This window comes from Salminus brasiliensis, chromosome 4, assembly GCF_030463535.1.
Source record: "Salminus brasiliensis chromosome 4, fSalBra1.hap2, whole genome shotgun sequence".
In the NCBI taxonomy this organism is placed as follows: domain Eukaryota; kingdom Metazoa; phylum Chordata; class Actinopteri; order Characiformes; family Bryconidae; genus Salminus; species Salminus brasiliensis.
In genome coordinates, this window is record NC_132881.1 from 36,566,409 (window position 1) to 36,587,522 (window position 21,114).

Here is a 21,114-nt window from a genome sequence, read left to right on the forward strand (position 1 = left end):
TTCTTCCTTCACCAGCTCTTCGACGGTCAAAGTTGACAGAGAATTCCATGCTGTGTGCTGTGGACACATACCATGAGAGCCCCTATTTCAGTAATGATCAGTGTTGCTTTTGGCCATGTAAGCTGTATCAGGGTACAATTTATATGGCCATTATTCTTCTGTTTAAAGCATAATTTAAAGAATTGCCCACCTTGTTCAATCGGATTAAAATTGTGTTTGGTCTAGTCTATTCCATACATGGACGTATTCTGTTCCAATTGAACTATTAGTCTGATTATAAACAAATGGTCAGGCTGCATGTACTCTTGGATAGCAATGTTTTTTTCACTCATCATATTTTCTCTTCTTCTATTACAAAAGTAGTACATTTGCATGTAATCAAAAAAGATCAGCTGTGAGATGTTTGTCTAAACATGAGTAGAACTCACAAGGAGAATAAGTGAAGAAACCAGATCCCAACGTAAGAAAGTGTCTCCAGAACTAAAGTTTTACTAAAGTTATTATGCTATACTATAAAGTTATAATAATTTGACATATTGATATATTTATGGGACCCCTAACAACCTTGCAAGACCTAGGAGCTAAGTAGAACAGTCTCTCCATCTAAATAACGTACACGCAACTAGTTTTTCAATTTTTTCAAGTACATTATCTTCCAAGAGTCCAAACCTCAGCATCGTTGAATGTGTTTGGGATGACCTGAATGGTAGTGTGTAGTGTGTCTCACTAAAAAAACTGGAATGTGTGATGTATTTTGTTGTTGGACCTCTTGCGTGTAATTTTCAGTTATTTGGTATTTTATTTTAATTTAATGATTTAATGCCAGTTAAAAAAATAAATAACTTCATTCTTTTTTGACCGGAGATTAAATTAATATAAGCTAGTCTTTGACCTTGAAACAGTATAGTTTATCCCAAATGTGTAGATGTCATTAAGCTGAATGATTTTATTATTATTTTTGTGCATTTGGACAGCTGGGATCTTCTAAAGTCAGACCATTGTCCTGAGCTTCACTCTCCGGTCTCTCCCATGTGAACAGTGCAGTGTAGTGTTATTGGGATCATACATCCCACTCCGCAGTAGCTTATAGATTAATTCAACTATGCTAATGTAATTCAGCTTGATACAGTTAATCTTGTCCTAATGTGGTCTGAAAGATGTGAGGCGCAATCAAATATCTCTCAGGCTTTTAATTTGCATCAGAGTTTTTAAATAAAATTAGTCAATTTGTAATTATGTGACCCGGGCCGTAATTAGTTTATTCACGGCAGCAGTTAACTCCCCATTAGGAGCCTGGGGAGGGAGAGCAAGCGAGCGGCAGAGAGAGGGGCATGGTTATTTATTTATTTGTCTGTGTGTTGGAAATGAGGACGCTCGCAGTATCAATTTGTCTCTCATTTAATAACGAGTTGTGTGGTAAATCATGTGCTGTGTGTGTGTGTGTGTGTGTGTGTGTGTGTGTGTGTGTGTGTGTGTGTGTGTGTGTGTGTGTGTGTGTATTAGAGACTTCTGATTCAGTTGTTCACTCTGTATATGATGAAGAAAAATACTATATGGACAGAAATATTGGGACACCTGCTCATTCGTTGTTTCTTCTGAAATCATGGGATTTTAAAAAAGGAAGCCAAGGAAGACGTTTAACTAGATTCTGAAGCATTGCTGTGAGGATTTGATCACAGGTTAGTGAGTTAGTGAGGTTAAACGAGTTAGTGAGGTCAGGATGTTGAATGATCATGAACCTGCTTTTATCCCAACTCCCCAACACCATCATTCCAGAGAACACAGTTCCACTGCTCCACAGCTCAATGCTGGAGAGCTTCATACTCCTCTTGCCCACACCTGGTATTAGGCATGGTGCCAGTGGGTTTATGTTTATCTGCTTCAGAGACTGGTATTTTATTTAAAAAACTTCTCTACACGGACTCGACAAGCTGTGTGTGTGCTTTTAATCATCTGTGTCAACAATGGGTTCAACTTAAAGTAGCTGAATGCAGTCATTAGAAGGGGTGTCCACAAACATTCCTCTACACTTCCAAGATATTCTCTGTCAATTCCACATGCCACTTTAATGTCCCGTTAACCCAGCTATTGCTGTTTTTTAAACCATCGCTAATGCAACAACATTGGACGAGTAGGATGCTGAGACTTTGTTATGCTCCAGATGAACGGAGCAACTGGAGTTCACCTGTGTCCTCATGCTTTGGACAGAGTTTCTTGTCTGAAGGAAGCATAAATTACAGTAGTCAGCTAAAGGTTGCTAGAGAGTATGTGGTGCAGGGTAGCAGGTAGTACAAAGCACAGCTATGGCACAGAAGAGGTGCTCAGGGTTCATTTGCTGGAGTTCGAATCCCAAGCCATGCTGCTTTGCCATCAGCAGCTGGGGGCAGAGAGAGCACAGTTGGTCGTGCTCTCTTCGAGTGGTTAGATGGCACTCTCCCCTTAGCTCTCTTATGGTGAAGTTGGTAGGCACAGGCATCAGTTGGCTGGTGTGGCTGAGCTGGGGACCCAATGCTGTCTTTCTGAGCGTGTCTGCTGTTCGACAGTGCCTCATCGGCAGCAGGTCGAAAGGAGGCAGTGGTTGGCTTCACATGTATTGGAGATACATAGGTATACAAAGGTTCAGTCCTTACTCTCCTAGTGTTGGGAGCATTGCTGCAGCTAAACAGAGTTACAAAGAAGTGGGTTACTTGGCAGTAACAAATTGGAAGAAAATGACAAACAAAATTTGGAGAAACTTTCAACTTCAGTTGGTACTTCAGCATGAATAGTGCTAAATATCAAGATATATGTATGTTATCTCCAGTTTTTATTTTAAATTTGCCCAGTATCGTTTCATGATCCCGGGCAAAGCGTTCACTGCTAGTTGTGCTGTATCCGACTGTGTATGTGACAAAAACTTTTATCTGATTTGATTTGATCTTGATCTGATCTCAGCAGTGTCATTCACTACCAATTCTGACATCCAGGTGCGTGACTGACTGACTGATCTGACTAAGGTCATTTGAGAGAGAGAGAGAGAGAGAGAGAGAGAGAGTGTGTACAATACTTTTGGTAGTTGGTGAGCTCTGTTTTCTGAAGTGCTAATGCTGTTTATATCTGCTGTTTATCCACAGTGCAAATGGTCCAGAAAAGGCTTCATCAGGACTCGCTGGGCTCTGGCCGACTGGTGAGTGTATGTGGTTTACCTGTGCACACACACACACACACTGTCCAGGAAGATGTCCAACCCTGTTCAGCTCCAGTCAGTGTGTGTGTGTGTGTGTGTGTGTGTGTGTGTGTGTGTGTGTGTGTGTTAGGGCTGTGGGCAGGCCAGCAGACTGGATTGGATTAGGCCTAATCATGTTAGTCAAGCAGCTCCATCTGACAGATGACAGAAAACATTACATGCAATTGAACCTGCGCATTCTGGATCTAAAGGTTTTCTCCATGGGGAGATGGACAACGGGGGAGGAGGGCTTTGGTAATCTAATAGAAGAAATACAACAGAACAAAAGGGCCAAAACAGGGGATTGAAAGGGAGGGGATGATGGTGCTAGACAGGGACAGGGCTCCGGTCCAGGGAGGGGGATGACATGCGGGTGGTGGGGAGAAGGAGCGAGGGAATGAAACAGTGACATATACGGTGAGGCATAACAGGCTTAGCCGCGGTGCCACTGTGAAAGCATCTGTAGTGTTCTACACATGTCACTTTTAAACAGATTAGAGGCCTGTGCATGTGCTTAGTGTGAAGGGAATGTGAAGGGTCAGAGCATGCTGTATTTAAGGAGCACAGCTAAAAACACAAAAATACACACAGACTGTAAGTGAAATGACCTGTATCTTTTAAAGGAGATCTTTTGAAGCCATCACAGATGTTTTGTTTTTAACCCTGTCAACCATATGAAGGCCTGTATGTGGGCACATACTTCAAGTTACCCCCCACATCCCGTCAGTCCAGGGGATTTAATCTCGGACCTTCCAGGCCAGGGTCCAATCCTCTAACCTTAAGATGTTAAAGCATTTACTGTGACAAGTATTCGGTAATGCAGAAAATCATATTGTGTAGACCTTCAGAGTGTTTACATGTCCTCTGTAATGAATTCATAAATTGTCTTAAATTCACTTCAGTACAATGACACGTCTAAATGGGTGTGACTCACTTTGCCGGTACATCACTGCAGTTCTGATCTGGTCTTATAGTTCAAGGGTCAGTGTTGAGTTGCAGAAGAATATCTGTCAACTTTCTGTATCTTAACATAATATATAGTTAGACCTATCTTGTTCTTTCTCTGTCCCTAGTGCCTTTGACCTGGTGAATATTCACTTGTTCCACGATGCCTCCAACCTGGTGGCCTGGGAGAACAGCCCTTCTGTCTACTCAGGCACACGACAGAAAGCTCTTGGCTACGTGCTGGACAGGTAAGAGGAGAGAGTCGAGTTGTCTTGTGAGAGAACGAGGGGGGATGTTGTGGGATACTTGGGGAAAAGCACCTCTTTAGTTTAATGTGTACCCTAAATACCTGACAGTGCAGTTTCTGTGGCTTTGGTTTTTTTTTCCCCCACATTGAATTTAACAATGAAATTAACAATAAAATCTTAAAAAAAAGGAAAATATTTGTTGATTATTTGGGCCAGTGGCATAAAAGAACTTCCTTTCCTCCCCAGCATTGAGCAGTGAAACTGTGTTCACTAAAATGATTTTGGGTTGAACTCCTGACCTTACTAACGCTCATGTTGCTGAATGCAAGCAAATCCTCGCAGCCATGCTTCAAAATCTAGTAGGAAGCCTTCCCTGGACAGAAGAGGCTTTTTCTTTCTTTCTTTCTTTCTTTTAGAAGGAACAATGAATATGCATGTGTCCCTATACTTTTGACCATATAGTAAATTAATCTTATAATGCATAATAATCCTATTATAATCTTAATTATAAATGTTTTTTTAAGCATTATTGCTTCTCAAAACACTCTAAATGACTCCCCAGGTCTAGTGTTAAAGGATAGTTATTTAAAAGTTACTGTTAAAACCAGTGCACATAAAGATTCAAGTTGCCAGAAGGGTTCTTCAACCACAGCTTTGCCAGGGGTTCCCAATCATGGTTCTGGTGATCTACCACACTGCAGAGGTAATAATTGATCCAGATAACGCAGACCTTCAGGGACCTCCATGTGTTTTGGATTTGAACTCTTTAAATAATCCTTTTTGTCCCCTTTTAGCCCTTGGCACCTCGAAGATCTCTAAATCGAAGCCAAGAAAGCATCATTAGATAATAGATGATTGATGCCTCTATGAGATGCTATAAAGCTCAAAGCAAAGCAGCACTACCCAGCACACTCTTCTACACTCTTCCACCATCAACATACACCCATTTTAAGCCCCACCTGGAAAACCTGAATTCTGAATGTTACTGTGCACTCGCCTAGTGGCCACACTGTACCTACTGTATGGTGACTGTGTATGTGTGTGTATATGTTATGTATTAATGAGTTAGTGCTGCCCTTCCATTATGAAACGCTCTCCAACATGGAATCTGAATGCATAGGGCGCCTTCTCTGACATTACCACTAATCCACTTAGAATAACTGCATGCATATGCTGGGCGTCTTTTTTAGCATTTGACACCCTGTGAGTTATGTTGTGCTTTTATGTCACTAAGATCATATATTTTTTTCTCCCCCCCCCCCACTTGCTCTTTGATTCCTCATCTGATGAAAGAATGGACTGGCTGTAATGGACAGCCAAGTGGAAGTGCTTTAGGAATATGGCACCTTTTTACAGTTTTTATTAAGCCATATTTTACTGGGATTTATGGATATGATGAAGTATGAAAAGGAACCTCTCTTTGCATGCCCCGGGGATTGTGACTGTATGTTTTGCTATTTGTTTGTGTTTCTGAAGTTGCTTTATTTTTAAAACTTGATTCCTAAATCTTCCTGGTTGCATGTTTCAGGAGAAATTCACCAATGCTAGCGCTGTGAGTCAGTGGTGGTGTTTTTTCTCCTTGGTCTGTGATGCCTGGTAGTGCTTTAGCCCTTAATGCACACCTGGAGTTACTAGCATCCCATCATGTCATATCATATCCATCTCTCTAGCTGAGCTGTTTTGCAAATACGTGATAAAAACTATGTCAAAATGTAATGAAATTTAATGTTTTATTTTATGATAATGTTCATTACTAATAGGACTACCACTAATGACTGTTTCTATCAATTCATTCACTGATTAGTTGATTAATCAAAGTTGTTCATTTTTCTCCAAAAACTCCAAAAACTGAGTGTAACATCAGTTCCTTTGATTTTGACCATATGTCACCATATAATGCAGCACAAAACAAAATCTAAACACAGGTATACATTATTAAAGTGCAGAACTGCAAGTCTAAACTGGCAACTCTAATACCTAATAATATGGTACGCAACATCTTGGAAGAATTCATATTTTCTTTTCATTTTTTTCATAATCCAAGTTTCTATTTACACCCTGTATCAAAGTATATGTGATCCACTACATATATGGCACTCTCTATACATAGACCCTATTTACACCATGTAACTTTTTTGCACCTTGAGTATCAGAATTATATCTGGATATGGCCAAGCCACATAAAATGCAAGTGTAAACTCACCCAAGACGCAGATACAAAATCCGATCACTCGAACCACTTCAGGAGGTGGTCCACATGTGTCTCAAGACACATTCCACAACCAAACCCCCTCCCAGTACAACCGAAACACCAATAATAATTGCTGCACAACAAGTGAATTAGTATATTTTGTCCCACTTCAATCAAAATCTAAAAAGCTAAATTCATAATAATAATAATAATAGGAAAAAATTATGCATTGTTTTAAAGTATTGATATTGATGCATTTTCACATTGATGTCCTCAATTACATTGACTACCACCAAAAACCACACAGAATGCAGTTGTGTATCAATGTGTGTGTGTGTGTGTGTGTGTGTGTGTGTGTGTGTGTGTGTGTGTGTCATCTTTGTCCTTTTTTTGGGGAGGTCCTAGATTTTGAGGGGTGTGGGCGGGACTTAAGCGCTTAGGTGGGAGGATGTTTCGTCATGGCTGCTTTGGGGTGGGTAACATTGCATCGCTCACGGGGAGGAAGCCTTACCGGGGTAGATCCGGAGTGGGCCGAGTGAAGGGAGAGCAGCATACAAAAGCCCACCAACTCCCCCTACACCCACCCTCCCCACCCAATCCAGGCTCTGTTAGGGCCAGTGAATAATGTTCAGCTCCTTTCAGGAGGGCCGCTAACCTTTTGGCAGCCACCAGCAAACTCTATTCTCCTGTGGCGATTGGGGAGGACAATGTGGCGGCTCGGCCTTTTGAACGCAGCGCTGCCACCAACAGTGTGCCCATTCAGCAGCCGGTTGGGAACCATCTTTTTGGCCCATTGTCTTTCCCTCTGACTTCTAGCCCAGAAAGGGAGAGCAGGAAAAGGGAGAGGGAGAGTATGTAGTCAAACCTTCTTTTAGCCCTTCTTTCGGCCAGTAGTTTTCAGTTTCATTGCTTTTACCCCCCACCCACCCCACAAGCACACACAGTTTTCTCACTCTCCCACTGGTATTTGCTCTTGCTGTTTCTCACCTCCAGAACTGAAATGGAAGTTCCAGTTCGCATTGTGGAAATCGCATAATTATTTATTATTATTCTTTTTTTTTATTATTATTATTATTATTATTATTATTATTATTTATTTATAATAATTCCGGATACAGGGGGGAATTGTAGGAATTCGATTTTTGGCTGAATCATCACTTCTAAAAGTTTGGCTTCCGCTCCCTATCATCTGGTGAGTGTCCAGCAGTGCCGCTGTAGTCAACTCATTGGGCCACCTGGCTTTTAGTCTGCAGCCCAGAGCTGCTAGGGCCCCTCCCCTCAACCCTTATCTGCTCAGAGGGCTAATAGTGCAGCTTCCAGCCCATTGAGAACACATCTGATAAGCTCTTTTCCTCTGTCCCTTTCAACTGCTAAACACTGTTTATCTCCCCACTGCTTCAAGCCCCCAGGGGAACAATACTGTGAGCCTGGAGCATTTAGTGCTCTCGCTCGCTCGCTCACTCTCTCGCTCCCTCTCTCTTGCGTGCTCTCTCTCTCTCTCTCTGTGTCTTTCACACTCGTGAGCTCTCTTTCCTGCTTTCTTTCGCTTTCTGTCATGCTCTCACGCTCTTTCTTTCACTTTAGAATCTCTCTCTTGCTTTCTCTCTCACTCTTGTGTGCCCTCTTTCTCTCTTGTTCACTCTTGTGCACTTTCTCTTCCTCTCTTGCACATGCTTGCTGTGCTCTAGCCATTTCTCTCACTCTCCCTTTGCTCTCTCACACTTTTCTTATTCTCTCTCTCTCTCGTTCTCGCTCTCACATGCTTTTGCTGTCCGGTTCAGAGCACTACTATGTGAAATGCACCTCCTGAAGATGCACAGTTATCGGTCATCTGTTTTCCTGTTGCTTTTTTTTTTTTTTTTTTACTTTTTTTTTACTTTATTAAAAAAGAGGATTATAAAGAATATATATATATATATATATATATATATATATATATATATATATATATATATATATATATATTTGGGGTTTTTTTTGCTGGTCATGCAAGCTGTGTTCAGATTTGTTTGGTTTTATGACCTGAATTACCCAAAAGAAGGAGAAAAAAAAATCAATCTCCCACCAAAGAATATTCATGTCCGAGCAAGTAACTTCTCTCCCAATAGGCTCTGCCTTTGTGTGAGTGGATGTGTCTCCATTTGCTCTCCTTTTCAGAGAAGCTGCTCGGGTTCAGGGCACAACAGTTTTACATCACAACTGTGAAATCTGGGCAAAAAGGCGCCCTTTGTCCCTCTCCATTATTTTCACACAAATATAGTCCATTGTCAGGGGGCTGAAGTTAATTTGATCAACATTGGGGACATTTAACTTTTCTGTTCAGTCAAAAGGCTTGTTTCATGCTCATTTTCGGGGCATTGAAACGCAGTGATTGGCAGAAAAATAATGTTGCCGTTAACAATTCAGGGCAATTAGTTTCCCAGGGGGAAGCGCCGGGCTGCTCTGGCTGCCACACAGCTATTCTTTGTCACTTTATGGATGGTCATCAGTCAACTGTCAAGCCGATTCAAAGAGCCCTCCAATCTAAATGTTTCCCTTTCGGCTTTTCCCAGAACAACAACAGCCAGAGAGAGAGGAGAGTGAGTGAGAGAGAAAAAGACAGAGACCGCAACTGAGAGGAGATAGAAAGAAGGGAGAGGGACAGAGGCAGCAACAAGTTAGAGAGCGAGAATGAGAGAGAGATAGGCAGACACAGAGAAGTGTGGGTTTTCAGGCAGTTGGCATTAGGAGCTGCAGAGAGAGCTGCTTGGACGAATGAGCTGATTAAAGTGCGAGAGGGTGTGTGAAGGAGATGGTGGAGGAGAGAAAGACTGAGTGTGTGTCTGACTTGTCACCACTCTTAAACGGATTTGATTTTTAATGTTTTGGTAGATGTGCGGAGACGGATAGCTGCAGTGTCTGCAGGGAGCTGTTAGTAGGAGCTGCTTCTCAGTTTCCCGTGAGCAGAACGCTGTGAGCTGACCTGTTAGTTTGGGTTTAGTGATTGCGGAAAGCCGTGATTTGGGGTGGTGTGGTATTAGTGAACGTGGAGGGCTTTTAGCGGGGTAGCGTAGCTGTCCGGGTGTGTTGGTGTGGTATTAATGTCGATCAGCAGTGACTTTGTGAACTGCCTCCTCACCCTGGGAGGCCCAGGGGTTAAAGGTTAATCAGTCAGCCAGACCCCCTTCCCACCCTGTATTCTCTGGGTTTCTCTCTCCATCTCTCACACACATACACCAGCCTAAAACACAATTCACACGCAGCATTATCCGCTATCCGGGTTGTCTTATACTGCAGACCACTCCCACTATCCCTACTATCTCTCTTTCCCCCCTTTTTTTCCCTCTCCTTTTCAATTCAGCAGCAGGTTTACACTATTACAAGTTGTGCTACAACGGTTGTCAATCATTTTAGTTGGTGTTGCCATACACTTAAAAAAGAAAAAAGAAAAAAAAGGCCTTGCTTTTTCTTTTTGAAATTCGGTTTGAAATACAAAAGTGGGAAAATTATTTCTACAGTTCTGCATTTTTAAAAACTTTTTTCCAAAAATAGATAAAACAATTACATAAAATATATAGCAGGAACCCCCTCCTAACTCCCCACTTTTCTCTGATAGGATGGAACCGTTGCTATTTTAAGCACTATTGGTGTTTAGTTTTGATACTGTATTGAAATCTCATTAATTTTTTAATCTCCTTTTTAAACATAAAGGCCTGTATGTGGTCCTGAATAATTAGTATTTCCTAAGTAATATAATAACAATAATAATAATAATAATAATATACTGATAAGATACTGAACAATTTGCAGGTACTGCATAATCACCAGGTATTGAATAAGTAGTAGGTACTGAATAGTATGTCAATACAAGGTTAATAGTAATTGAATAATTTTTTTTTTTTTATAGATAATAATAATAATAAAAATAATTAGTAAGTACTGTACATAATTTGCAGTATTAAATATTAGTAGATACTGAATAGTAGGTAAATACTAAATTAATAGGACTTGAATAATTACTATTTATTAAATAACTGGTAGATAATCAGGAAGTACTAAATAGCAGTATTGAATAAAAAGTAGGTACTGAATAATACTAAATTAGTAAGAATTGAATAATTACTACTTATTGAATAATTAGTAGATGCTGACTATGTAGGCCAATACTGAATAATTAGCATGTACTCATTAGTAGGTGTTAAAATGAAACTCAGAAATTAGGCAGGTGTTTAAGGGGTTAATGTTTACATTACACATGTGCTCATTCTGACAGATTGCTGTATCTTAAGAAGTGTCATATAAGAACTTTTTTCTCTCAAAAGCAGAACAATACATCATACAATCAGTCATATTTTAAGTATGAGCTGTTATTTGCACCACTTAACCCCTTATAAGCTCTATAAATTCTAAAACCATGTATGTTGTGACTGTTTAGCAAAAAACTCTCAGGACTGCTCAGGACATTCACTGCATGATTCTGTAAAGTTATAGAGAAAGCTGTATGGCAGTAATGAAGCTCTATTCATTGTGTTTATCTGTTTCTTGGCGTGATGGGCTGCGTAGACATGATGAAGCACTTTGAGAGAGAGAGAAAGAGAGAGATGCTCTCTGACCCCTTTTCTCCAGCTGAATGTGTGGGTCAGTTTAGCATAGAGAATAGAGAATATGTGTTGCCATGTTTAGAGGAAATGTCATTTTTGCCTTGCTTTAGCTGATCCCGTCCCCTTTTCAACCACACGCACACGCACACACACACACACACACGCACACATAGACAGTCTGCTGCTATTGGGCGAATGTAGTGACGATAAAAAAGCTAGAGGGTGGTCACTTTCTCAGGTCATAGGTCATTCGGGGCATTGAAATTACTGGCAGCGATCACATTCTTCAGAATGTTAACATTCTCCCCGATTCCCTGCAAAATCACACACAATAGCTGAATCAGGGGAAGGGCAGAGCTGGAAGCTTGACTTGCGTCTCCACAGCAGAGGACTGGTGTCTACTGTGCATTCTGACAGCAGTCAGAATGACACTGTGGGAAGTTAAAGCTGTGGGAAGTTAAAGCTGATCCAGGCCCTTCTGTGCAATCATGAGCATGAGTGAGTGAGAACGGATGTAACCGGCAAATTTTATTTGACCAGTAGGGCCGATATGAAAATGATATTATAACATGATGTGAGCTGATTTCATTTTATTGTTTATTAGAATATTAGAATATTATTGTTTTATTGTATATTAGAATTGTTAAGTATAGATTGAAATACAGATATTACATGTCTGAATTTGATCTGTTATTCATTATCACTTAAACCTTTTAAAAATACATTTTCATTATTATTATTATTATTATTATTATTATTATAATTATTATTATTATGATATTTCCTGATTTAACATGTTATTCTCAAGCTAAAATATGGATGCATTATTAATTTTGGATGCATGTCATTTGTTTGTAATTTAAACTTGTTTGGTTGTTTTTGCCAATACCGGTTAAACTAGAGGTTGTTAATATAACAGTTTTCAATGTAAGTATTGGGACACCTGCTCATTCATTGTTTCTTCAGAGGTATTGAAAACAATGTGTACTACTTGTGTTGGAGTTACTGCCCCTACTGTTGATTTTGGAGCTTTGGTGAAGCATCACCACCCCACCTTATCCCCAACATGCCATCTCATCTCAAAAGTCTTGGATGGAGCACCATCATTCCAGAGAACACAGCTCCACTGCTCCAAGGCTCAGTGCCTAACCCACGCCTGGCATTAGGCATGGTGCCAATAGATTAATGTTTATCTGCTCCTATTCTAACTAGGCAAACGCTGTGTCAGCAGTGGGTGCAACTTAAAGAAGCTGAGGGTATTTATTAGAAGGGGTGTCCACAAATATGTCCTTTGAGGTATGTATCTTAGAACATTAGTTATAAATTAGTGCTTGAACAAAGTCTTTGTACAGGTCCAGTACAAATACAGCCAACATAAATCCGCTAACCACTCCACACAATATATATAGCCCACCCCCGAGCATTTGTGCTGTTCCTGGACTTGGGCAGTAGCATGTTCAGAGTGTGTGTCTCTGTATGCCAGTGTGTAAGACACTGGTAAAGTCTGCCCAACTGAAACCTGACTGTGCAGTTATTGTGGGGTTTGGGAAGAGTGGGGGTCATGAGTTGCCTCCAGGACCCCCCACCTCACAGCCCATTCACACCCAGCACTGTGTGCTTAATGTGCGGGTCGTGTGGGGGGCCCCCAGGGATTGGGGCTAAAAGTCAAGCGCTGTTAGCTGGGGTCAGAGCCAGAGCTTTAGCAGAGGGGCACGCAAACACAGTGTTACCTTCTGACCCTCCACTCATACCTACAGCTGAGGACAAAACACTCCGTCCTGTCGCATTAGACATGGCTGTTAGCGGAATAAAGCTAGTCCCACTCCCCCATCACACATCAGCACAGTGAGAGAGAAGGAAAGAGTGCTCCATATACAGCTTAATCGCTCTCGCCGTCTCTGTACATGTCTCTCTGTCTTTCTCTTTCTTTCTGTCTTTGGCTCGCTCTCTCTCTCTCTCTCTCTCTCTTTTTGGCTCCCTCTCTTGCTCTGGCACTGCACTGCTGTGCCTGTGATGCATGTGGGGTCATAAGCTCAGACGACACAGAGCCCAGTCGGTGGGGTTATGTAGACTGCTAGTGCATGCTGTCCCCTCTCACACCACATGCTCTCAGTAAACACAAACAAATATAGTGAAGAGAGAAAAGGAGAGAGCAGGAGAGTTACCTAGGCCAGTGAGATGTGAACTACTTTTATGGCAGTTACTCTGCACTTTTATTAACAGTTATTAGTTCATTAATAGTTAACATGTAAAGATTGGTGGCAGTCAGGGGTTCATTTTGTGTTCAAACCCCCAAATGCTCGATAGAAGTGTTGTTGTCTGTCCTCAACCTTTAGACTCTTCCAGTCTAAAGAAAAACTTTTTTTTTTTCTAAAATCTAAAGAAATAACCCCTGATTCATAATACACTATCACAGGGCTGGGCAAATAATCGGAACTGACATTCCAAACTTCTAATTGATGTAATCTTGCCCATGACGATTATTTCAGCCTGTGATGTCACATGACTCTGCCCCGTCCAGCAGAACTCAAACATTGAGCCAACTAAGCAACTCGATCAGCTTGTGTAATCATTTATTTATTATAATCAATGTAAAATGTTTAATTGTGATACTGATTTGAGGTCATATCGCCCAGTACTAATGTGTCACTTCCCTTGGTTCTTGCCAGTACACAGCTAGCACTTTTTGTCTTTGGGGGTCAAAATGCAATGACTAAGGGACAAAACATAATAGACGTACCTAATAAAGACAGGTTTGACAGTGAATCCTCTGAAAATGTATATATAACATTCTAATTTGTCACTAAAATACTTAAAAAAATGAAACTATACAGGATGAAATGACAGAAATCCTGCCTGTAATCCTTGAAGTAACACATAGGGCACAGCCCATTCCCTTCACCCATATATGTACCTCGCAAGCTCCTCAAAGGGGCCATCAGGTAGGCTTCTCAGGCCACTCCTCTCCAGGCTCCCTTTACAGACCAATCCTTTAACCAACTTTAGTGAACTATAATAACTATAATATACTAAACTATATACTATACTAACTATATATAACTGTAGAACCTATATAACTAAAGAACCACATCAACCTCCTTGGTGACCAAGGTCACACCTAGTCCCGCTGGCACCTGACACTAACAACATTATATACCAATAGACATGTCATAGGAGAAATGGCATCTCTGTCTTTGTGTCGGACTACTGTACCACTGTGAAGGGCTACTGTGCGTAGGTGGAGCTGCACTAAACCTTTTGCGAAAACTTCGTAACACTCTGAAATCCGAGTTAAATTTGTGAAGAATTAGTGTTATACTGTTAAACTGTTATATTACTTTACTGTTTCAGGCTCAGCTTGTCATTGATTGCACATTTATAGCTATCCCCGTGGGGGAGCTTAAATCTCAGTTTGTATTTTACTGCAGTGGGGTAAAAGTGAATTGCACTGTCCAACTGTAGGGGGAGTCCAGGTGCAGAAAATAACAATTCTCGCATAACACTACTTTAAAGAAACACTATGTAGCACTGTTGTTGCCACCATGTTATCTGTATGTGAAGCAGACTTGCAAGAACACTTGCAAGAACTGCATAACTGTATTCTGTACCACGTCAGTCCACATGCTTCTTTTCCCCTTTTAGTGAATGTACTGTATCTCTCAGCTCCTTCCAAAAGATGTGTCCATTTATGGTGGCTTAAAGCATGAATTACACTTCCTGACTGTAGGGGGAGCCCAGGAACAAGAAATGCCCGTTTTCCATGGTGTTGCTTTAAGGCATGCTCAGTACCACCAGTTTGGACTTCATTTGGACTTTATTGCACTACTCCTCAATAAACATAAAATCATATCAGCGTCTCTGGTGACTGTTAATGCATACTCAGTATTCAAATGTATATAGAATAAACATATAAAAATATGTACTTAATAACCAGTATTTATGTTAAACTTATATTTATGATAAAGATATGTATGGTAACTTGATAATGGAACATTCATCCAACATTTAACAGAATCTGCTCCTTTGTGAAGGCTTTACACTAAATATTGGTAAGACATTGGTGAGATCAGGTACTGATGCTGGTTGATTTAGTTTTAGATTATAAAGACCACTGCAGGTCATGTCAGCAGCATTTGTATGGCGCTCCATCACCACATTGTGGCTTTATACCCCTCTAGTCAGTGCTTGCATTAAGCACAGTGACCTTAGACTCATGTGTTGGTGTCCCAAAGAATCTCTTTAAAAAGCCAGTGCTTTTCTATGGAGATTATACAAAGCTGGGTGTGCAACTGAATGCCTATGCCAGCACCCCAAAGCAGCAGAGTTCATTAATTACACCAGGTGGTCTGGATACCTTTTGTGCATGTAGTGCACCTGCCATGACATGTGGAAGTTGACTCCAAACTGGCTGTTTTCGAAGGATACAAGAAGAGATTGTGTATGAAGAGATTAGGGTAAAGAGATCGGTATCTGCTCACTTCTGTTGTCTGTGTGATCTAATAGATGCCTTCGATCGCCTTGCACGTAGAGAGACTGGAACTACACCATCCTCCACAGCGGTGCCTTAGGTGGAGAGTAAATGAGGCAGTGAGTGTGGTTTTAAAGTGAGATGAGGAGCAGTTGTCACTCATTAGATTAAGAGGGGAGGGGCTGTCACTATTGATTTGTGCCTTTCAGCCAATCAGAAGAGAGTACCGCATTCCTCCCTTTGTCCTATGTTAGGGAGATGGGTGGACGGTGGCTTGCAATTGCATCATAAATGGTGCATTTTACATGTGGTAAACCCAGGCTTTGCTAATCAGACAAGTCCAATATATTGACATGCCCATTGCGTCACTGATGGCTGTTTATCGTGCCGATTCCCTTCTGGGCGGTTTCCAAACTCCTCAGATGTGAAAGCGTTCACTCGCCTGACTGCTTTTGAGGTCACCCTTCAAGCTTACAGCTGACAAGTTTTCTTTCGTAAACCTAATCCTGTCTAAACCTCAACCGCTTCCGGTGAAACTGCTAAACTACTTTCCAGACTGATGTGAAATGTCAGATGCTGCCATCACCCTTCCCTGATGTATGGCATTTCATCCACACCTGCACAACAGGGCTGCAGCGATTAGTCAGCAAAGTTCAGTTAGTTATCAGTACTGATGATTAGATGGAAGTCAACATGTTGCTTATAAAAGCATATAATTATATTATTATGTATTATAATAACATTTGAGTGAATATAGAGGTGGGCAATATGACAATACAGTATTGTGATAGATTTTGTTATTGTGAGACACATGCTTTTCTAAGCATATTGAGGATATGATCAGTGCTTAAAGAACACTGACAAACTGCATGTTTCATTACAAACAGTGTGATTAGTCTGGTTTAATTGCTTAAGTGCAGCACATTATGATAACATTAACAATCACTGTAATAAATATGGGAGACTGTTTGGTAGTTTTTAAATCTATATATCTGTTAGTATTTTGTCTGCGATCACGTTTATGATGATGAATATTGTGTATGGTTAAAAAAAATGCTGTATTAATTAAATACCATGAGATATTATATATCTCATGGTATATATATATATATATATATATATATATATATATATATATATATATATATATATATATATATATAATATATATATATTCTGTTTTTTTTTTACCATATCGCCATGAGTCAATATATCCTTCATTCTCTACAGAGAAAGCATTGGGTAATATTTCATTACATAGTGGAATTTGCTTGTCACACAGATGAAACTTTGAATTATGCTGTAAAGTGCTGAAGTAAGAGTAAACAGCAGAAGGCATAATAGTTAAATTAGGTAATTAATTGCATATGGAAATGATCTTATATTTTTCTTGGATTTTAGTATTCTCTTAGAGATCCATTAACGACATTTGTTTTCTGGACCAAAACAAAAATAATTTCTTTTTACATTATCATGTGCCAACCTCGTTTTCTCTTCATTATGCTAAAGAATGTATTTATTGAGTGTTTAAAGCTGTTCTTTGATATAAAATGGAAGTATGGGTCTTTGGTTGAATGAAACACGCTGTAGCTGCATAGCATAGCTTTTAACACTGTAATAAATTGCTTATTGTTTTTGGTAATTATATCTTACTGGATAGTGTTGCTGTCCTCGGGTCAGTGTGCTAATAGTTGGCTGAAGAGATTGAATCCAGGATATCGCAATGAAAAGTGCTTTCCCATATGATGTGTGTTTAGCTTCAGCTCTTTTTTTTTTTGCTCAGCAGTCACTCTTAGCTGATCGTTCCTGGTTTGATCTCCCCTTTTGGGGGACTGTTCTCCTGAGGTGGTCCTTATGTTTTACCACTTTACAGCTTTAGGTGTGAAAAGGTTTTTGTTAGTGGGCTGGGTCTACGTAAGTTTTGAGGTTCAGAGTTTGTCACTTTCATGTAGTGAACTCTCATATTTTAGCTATGCCATGAAAAATCCAGCTTTACAACTGAATGAAACAGGCTGTTATACTTATGTAAATTATCTTTATCTGAATGGCAGTGTGAATGGGCGAAGCTAAACTGCTAGTGCTATGAATGTCTACATACACTGTATGGACAAAAGTATTGGGACACCTGCTCATTCTCCCCCCCCCCCCCCCTGAAATCAAAGGTAAAAGAGTTGATCTTGCTTTTGTTGGAATAACTGTCTCTCCTGTCCAGGGAAGGCTTTCTACTAAATTTTGGAGCATTGCTGTAAGGATTTGATTGCAAATCGTAGTTAGTGAGGTCAGAATGTTGGATGTTCAACACCTCACCTCATTCCCAACTCATTCTAGAAGTATTGGATGGAGCACCATCATTCCAGATGGAATCTGCAGCTCAGTGCTAGGGGGCTTTATACTCATGCCTGGCATTAGATATGTTGCCTGTAGGTTCATTCATCTGTTCCAGAGAGTCCTATTCTACTGGCTATACTTCTCTACAAGGACTAGGCAAGCTGTGTTGTTTTTTGGTGGTGATACCAGCCCTTTAATTGCAAGGATAGTTCCCAGCAGAGCTGCCAGAGAGAGAGAGAGACGTCTTTTACATCCTCATAAATACAGTGTTATCAGGCAGTGAGAGCAGGGGGAGATTTATCCCAGTGATTAGCCACGATAGAATCTTCACCCATTAATCCAGCATAAAGACACCTTGCAACTAACTCGCTCTCACTCGCTCTCTCTCTCTCTCGCTCATACAAAATAAATGATTAGGTACGGGGAGTTAATTATTTCTCATTTTAGGGGTGTTTTTCAGAGAGGACAGAGGGGAGATGCTGTGCTGCTCTTTGGAGTTGGTCCATGACTTCTTGGAGTTCTGGACTCCATGAATCCTCTGAAGGGTTGAGGGTGTGCTGTACCAAATGCAGGAGCATGTGCATACATATACATTCACTCAGATCTGCAGCAGTGTGAGTGAGTGAGTGGGTGTGTGTGTGTATGTGTGTAAACTTGCTCTAATCAGCTGTCACACAGCTGTCAGTTTGCACATGCAGATTGAGGCTGACTCGACCACTAGGTGGTGCTATTCCTTCCGCAAACACTGGGCTCTTTAACTCCAGCTGTCAAAATTAACTCTGATCAGGTTTTCAATGGGGTCTCTTATCCTCCTGCTGATAGCCTGTATCCCTCTCTCTCTCCCTCTCTCCCTCTCTCTCTCTCTCTCTGCAGGATCACAGACCAGCGCTACGACAAGGTGCCATATTTTCTTTTTGGCGATTTTAACTTCAGGCTGGACTCAAAGCAGGTTATAGAGGTAAGAATCCCATATATAAACATAGGCTGACCTAAACAGCACACCTTTATTGACGTTATCACTTACCCACAATCCAAACACACGTCTCATGTACGTGTGGTCAAATTAGACGCGTTATAACATCGTAATCAACACTTCCACTGTTCACTAAGAATCCCCACACAGGACCTGGTTTTATAAGGCCCCTCATTAGCACATAGAGAGTGTGTGTGTGTGTGAGAGAGAGAGAGAGAGAGAGAGAGAGAGAGAGAGAGAGAGAGAACAACCCTGTAACATAACAATGCACTTTGCAGGCAGGTTAGCAAACACAGCTGGGCTGGGGCAGTGGTGAGCACATTAATGAGTCATAAATCTCACAGTTGTAAAACGCCACAGCAACGCCAGCAGTGAGACACTGTCTGTCCTCCATTCAGATGAGTGCAGGACCCCCTTGTCTTTCTCACCCTCTCACGCTCTTTTTTCTGCCTTTTCTGTTTGTCTGCCTTTCTCCTCTCCCTCCATCTTTGTCACTTTCTGTTTAAATAGATGTGGTCTTATATTGGGCTAGGTCAGAACGGATATAGATATGGAAGAAGTTTGTGTGTGTGTGTGTGTGTGTGTGTGTGTGTGTGTGTGTGTGTGTGTCTCAGCATGTGTGTATGTGTGAGGGAGAGAGAGGGAGAGATTCAGGTCATTGTCCTTGCTGAGGAGGTTCTCACTGTTAAAGTGAAGGGGGGAGGAGAAAGAATGGAGGGCTTCCTGAATAGCTGAATTGTTTTCTTGTTGAATTGTTGAACAGTTGAATTGCTGAACTATAATGATGCAGGAAGGACTTCATCCTGTGTGGTAAAGTAGATAATAGTCTTCCTCTATTCTCTTTTTTACTGTGGCTGCAGTTTGGGCAGCCTGCCTCAAGGAGCACTGCTCTTCCCGTTCTGACTTCTGCTCCCAGTCTTCTTTTCAGTTCCATCTCATAAAGCATGGGTGGCCTTACAGCCTAGAAGTGTTATTACTACATAATAAATGAACACCAAGTTATTGTTATTTGTTTGTTTCACTCCTTTGTTTTCTTTTTCCTTCCTTATGCTGCCCAGTGGAATTGGCAAAATACATGTTGAGTGTGCATATGTGTATGTCTAGCCAATGAGAAGCTGGATAGAAAATCAGAGAAGCCCCCAGATAGAGTAGTCAGGGCTCAGTGAGATGTGTGTATGTATCCATATATATATATATATATATATATATACATTTTCTACTTTCTTTAATTTTAGATTTTTTCTTTAATTTTTAATTTTAATATTTTTACCTGTTTTGTAATCCAAATTCCAGGATGAATTGATGGCCTTTAAAAATGAAAGAATGTTTTTTTTCCCCATCTCCTCCGAATTGTCGTTTTTAAGGTTTGATGTTTGTATGATTTGTATATATGTAATAGTACATTGCTCTCAACCTGTTCAGCTTTAAGTAGTCAGAAGATGTGGAATGTTTGTAGAGGTTCATTAACCTCTATCAGTCAGATTCTCCTGCTCCTCCCCTTAAACACCTTTACACTTCTCCATCAGGATGTCCTGTTTTCCCAGGACGGCCTGCGTTTGTCTGGAAAGAACACCCATGTGATGCTGTGGCTGTGTGTGTGTCTGTGTGTGTGGGTGGTTGGATACAGGTGGCACATTCTTGACATGCTTGTGCGGCAGGATCAGTAACCAGAGGCGTGGGGCCAGCCCCTTCTCCATCTCTCTCTCTGTGTCTCTCTCTCACACACACACACACACACACACACACACACACACACACACACACACACACACACTCGTTGTGTCAGACAGAGGGGAACTGGCTTCAATTCACCCCCATTTAGCAATGCTTTTCACTGTGGACAAAAGCGATAGCCATGTGGGTCTTAAAGCTAGAGCGCCTCTCTCTCTGTCTCACTCGCGCTGTCTATCTCACTCTCACTAGCTCTCACTTGCTCGCTATCTTACTAGCTCTCACTCTTTCTCATTTAATCTTGTCGCGGTCAGGCAAAAACTCCTGTATCTTCAAACTGGCAACTTTACAGAAGAAGGAAAAACACCTTGTTAACTTTCAATAGAAGTCGATGGTAAAAGCTTTTATTCCAAGTCATTTTGGAGCATTTCTATTGGTCCATTCATTATTATAGGGCAACAGGGGGGTGCAGTCGGTAGTGCGTGTGGCACACAGCTCAAAGGGC

The 21,114-nt window shown here is 40.9% G+C and overlaps 1 protein-coding gene across 4 annotated transcripts in view; it reads left to right on the forward strand.

Moving 5' to 3' along the window:
• Window positions 1-21,114, forward strand: part of inpp5a (inositol polyphosphate-5-phosphatase A) — a 185,771-nt gene that overhangs the window by 116,538 nt on the left and 48,119 nt on the right. For all 4 annotated transcript variants that reach the window (XM_072678262.1, XM_072678263.1, XM_072678266.1 and 1 more), the window contains exons 7-9: window positions 3,114-3,166; window positions 4,279-4,398; window positions 18,839-18,923. In XM_072678262.1, coding sequence (XP_072534363.1) covers window positions 3,114-3,166; window positions 4,279-4,398; window positions 18,839-18,923 — 258 coding nt within the window. The remainder of the gene's footprint in view (window positions 1-3,113; window positions 3,167-4,278; window positions 4,399-18,838; window positions 18,924-21,114) is intronic.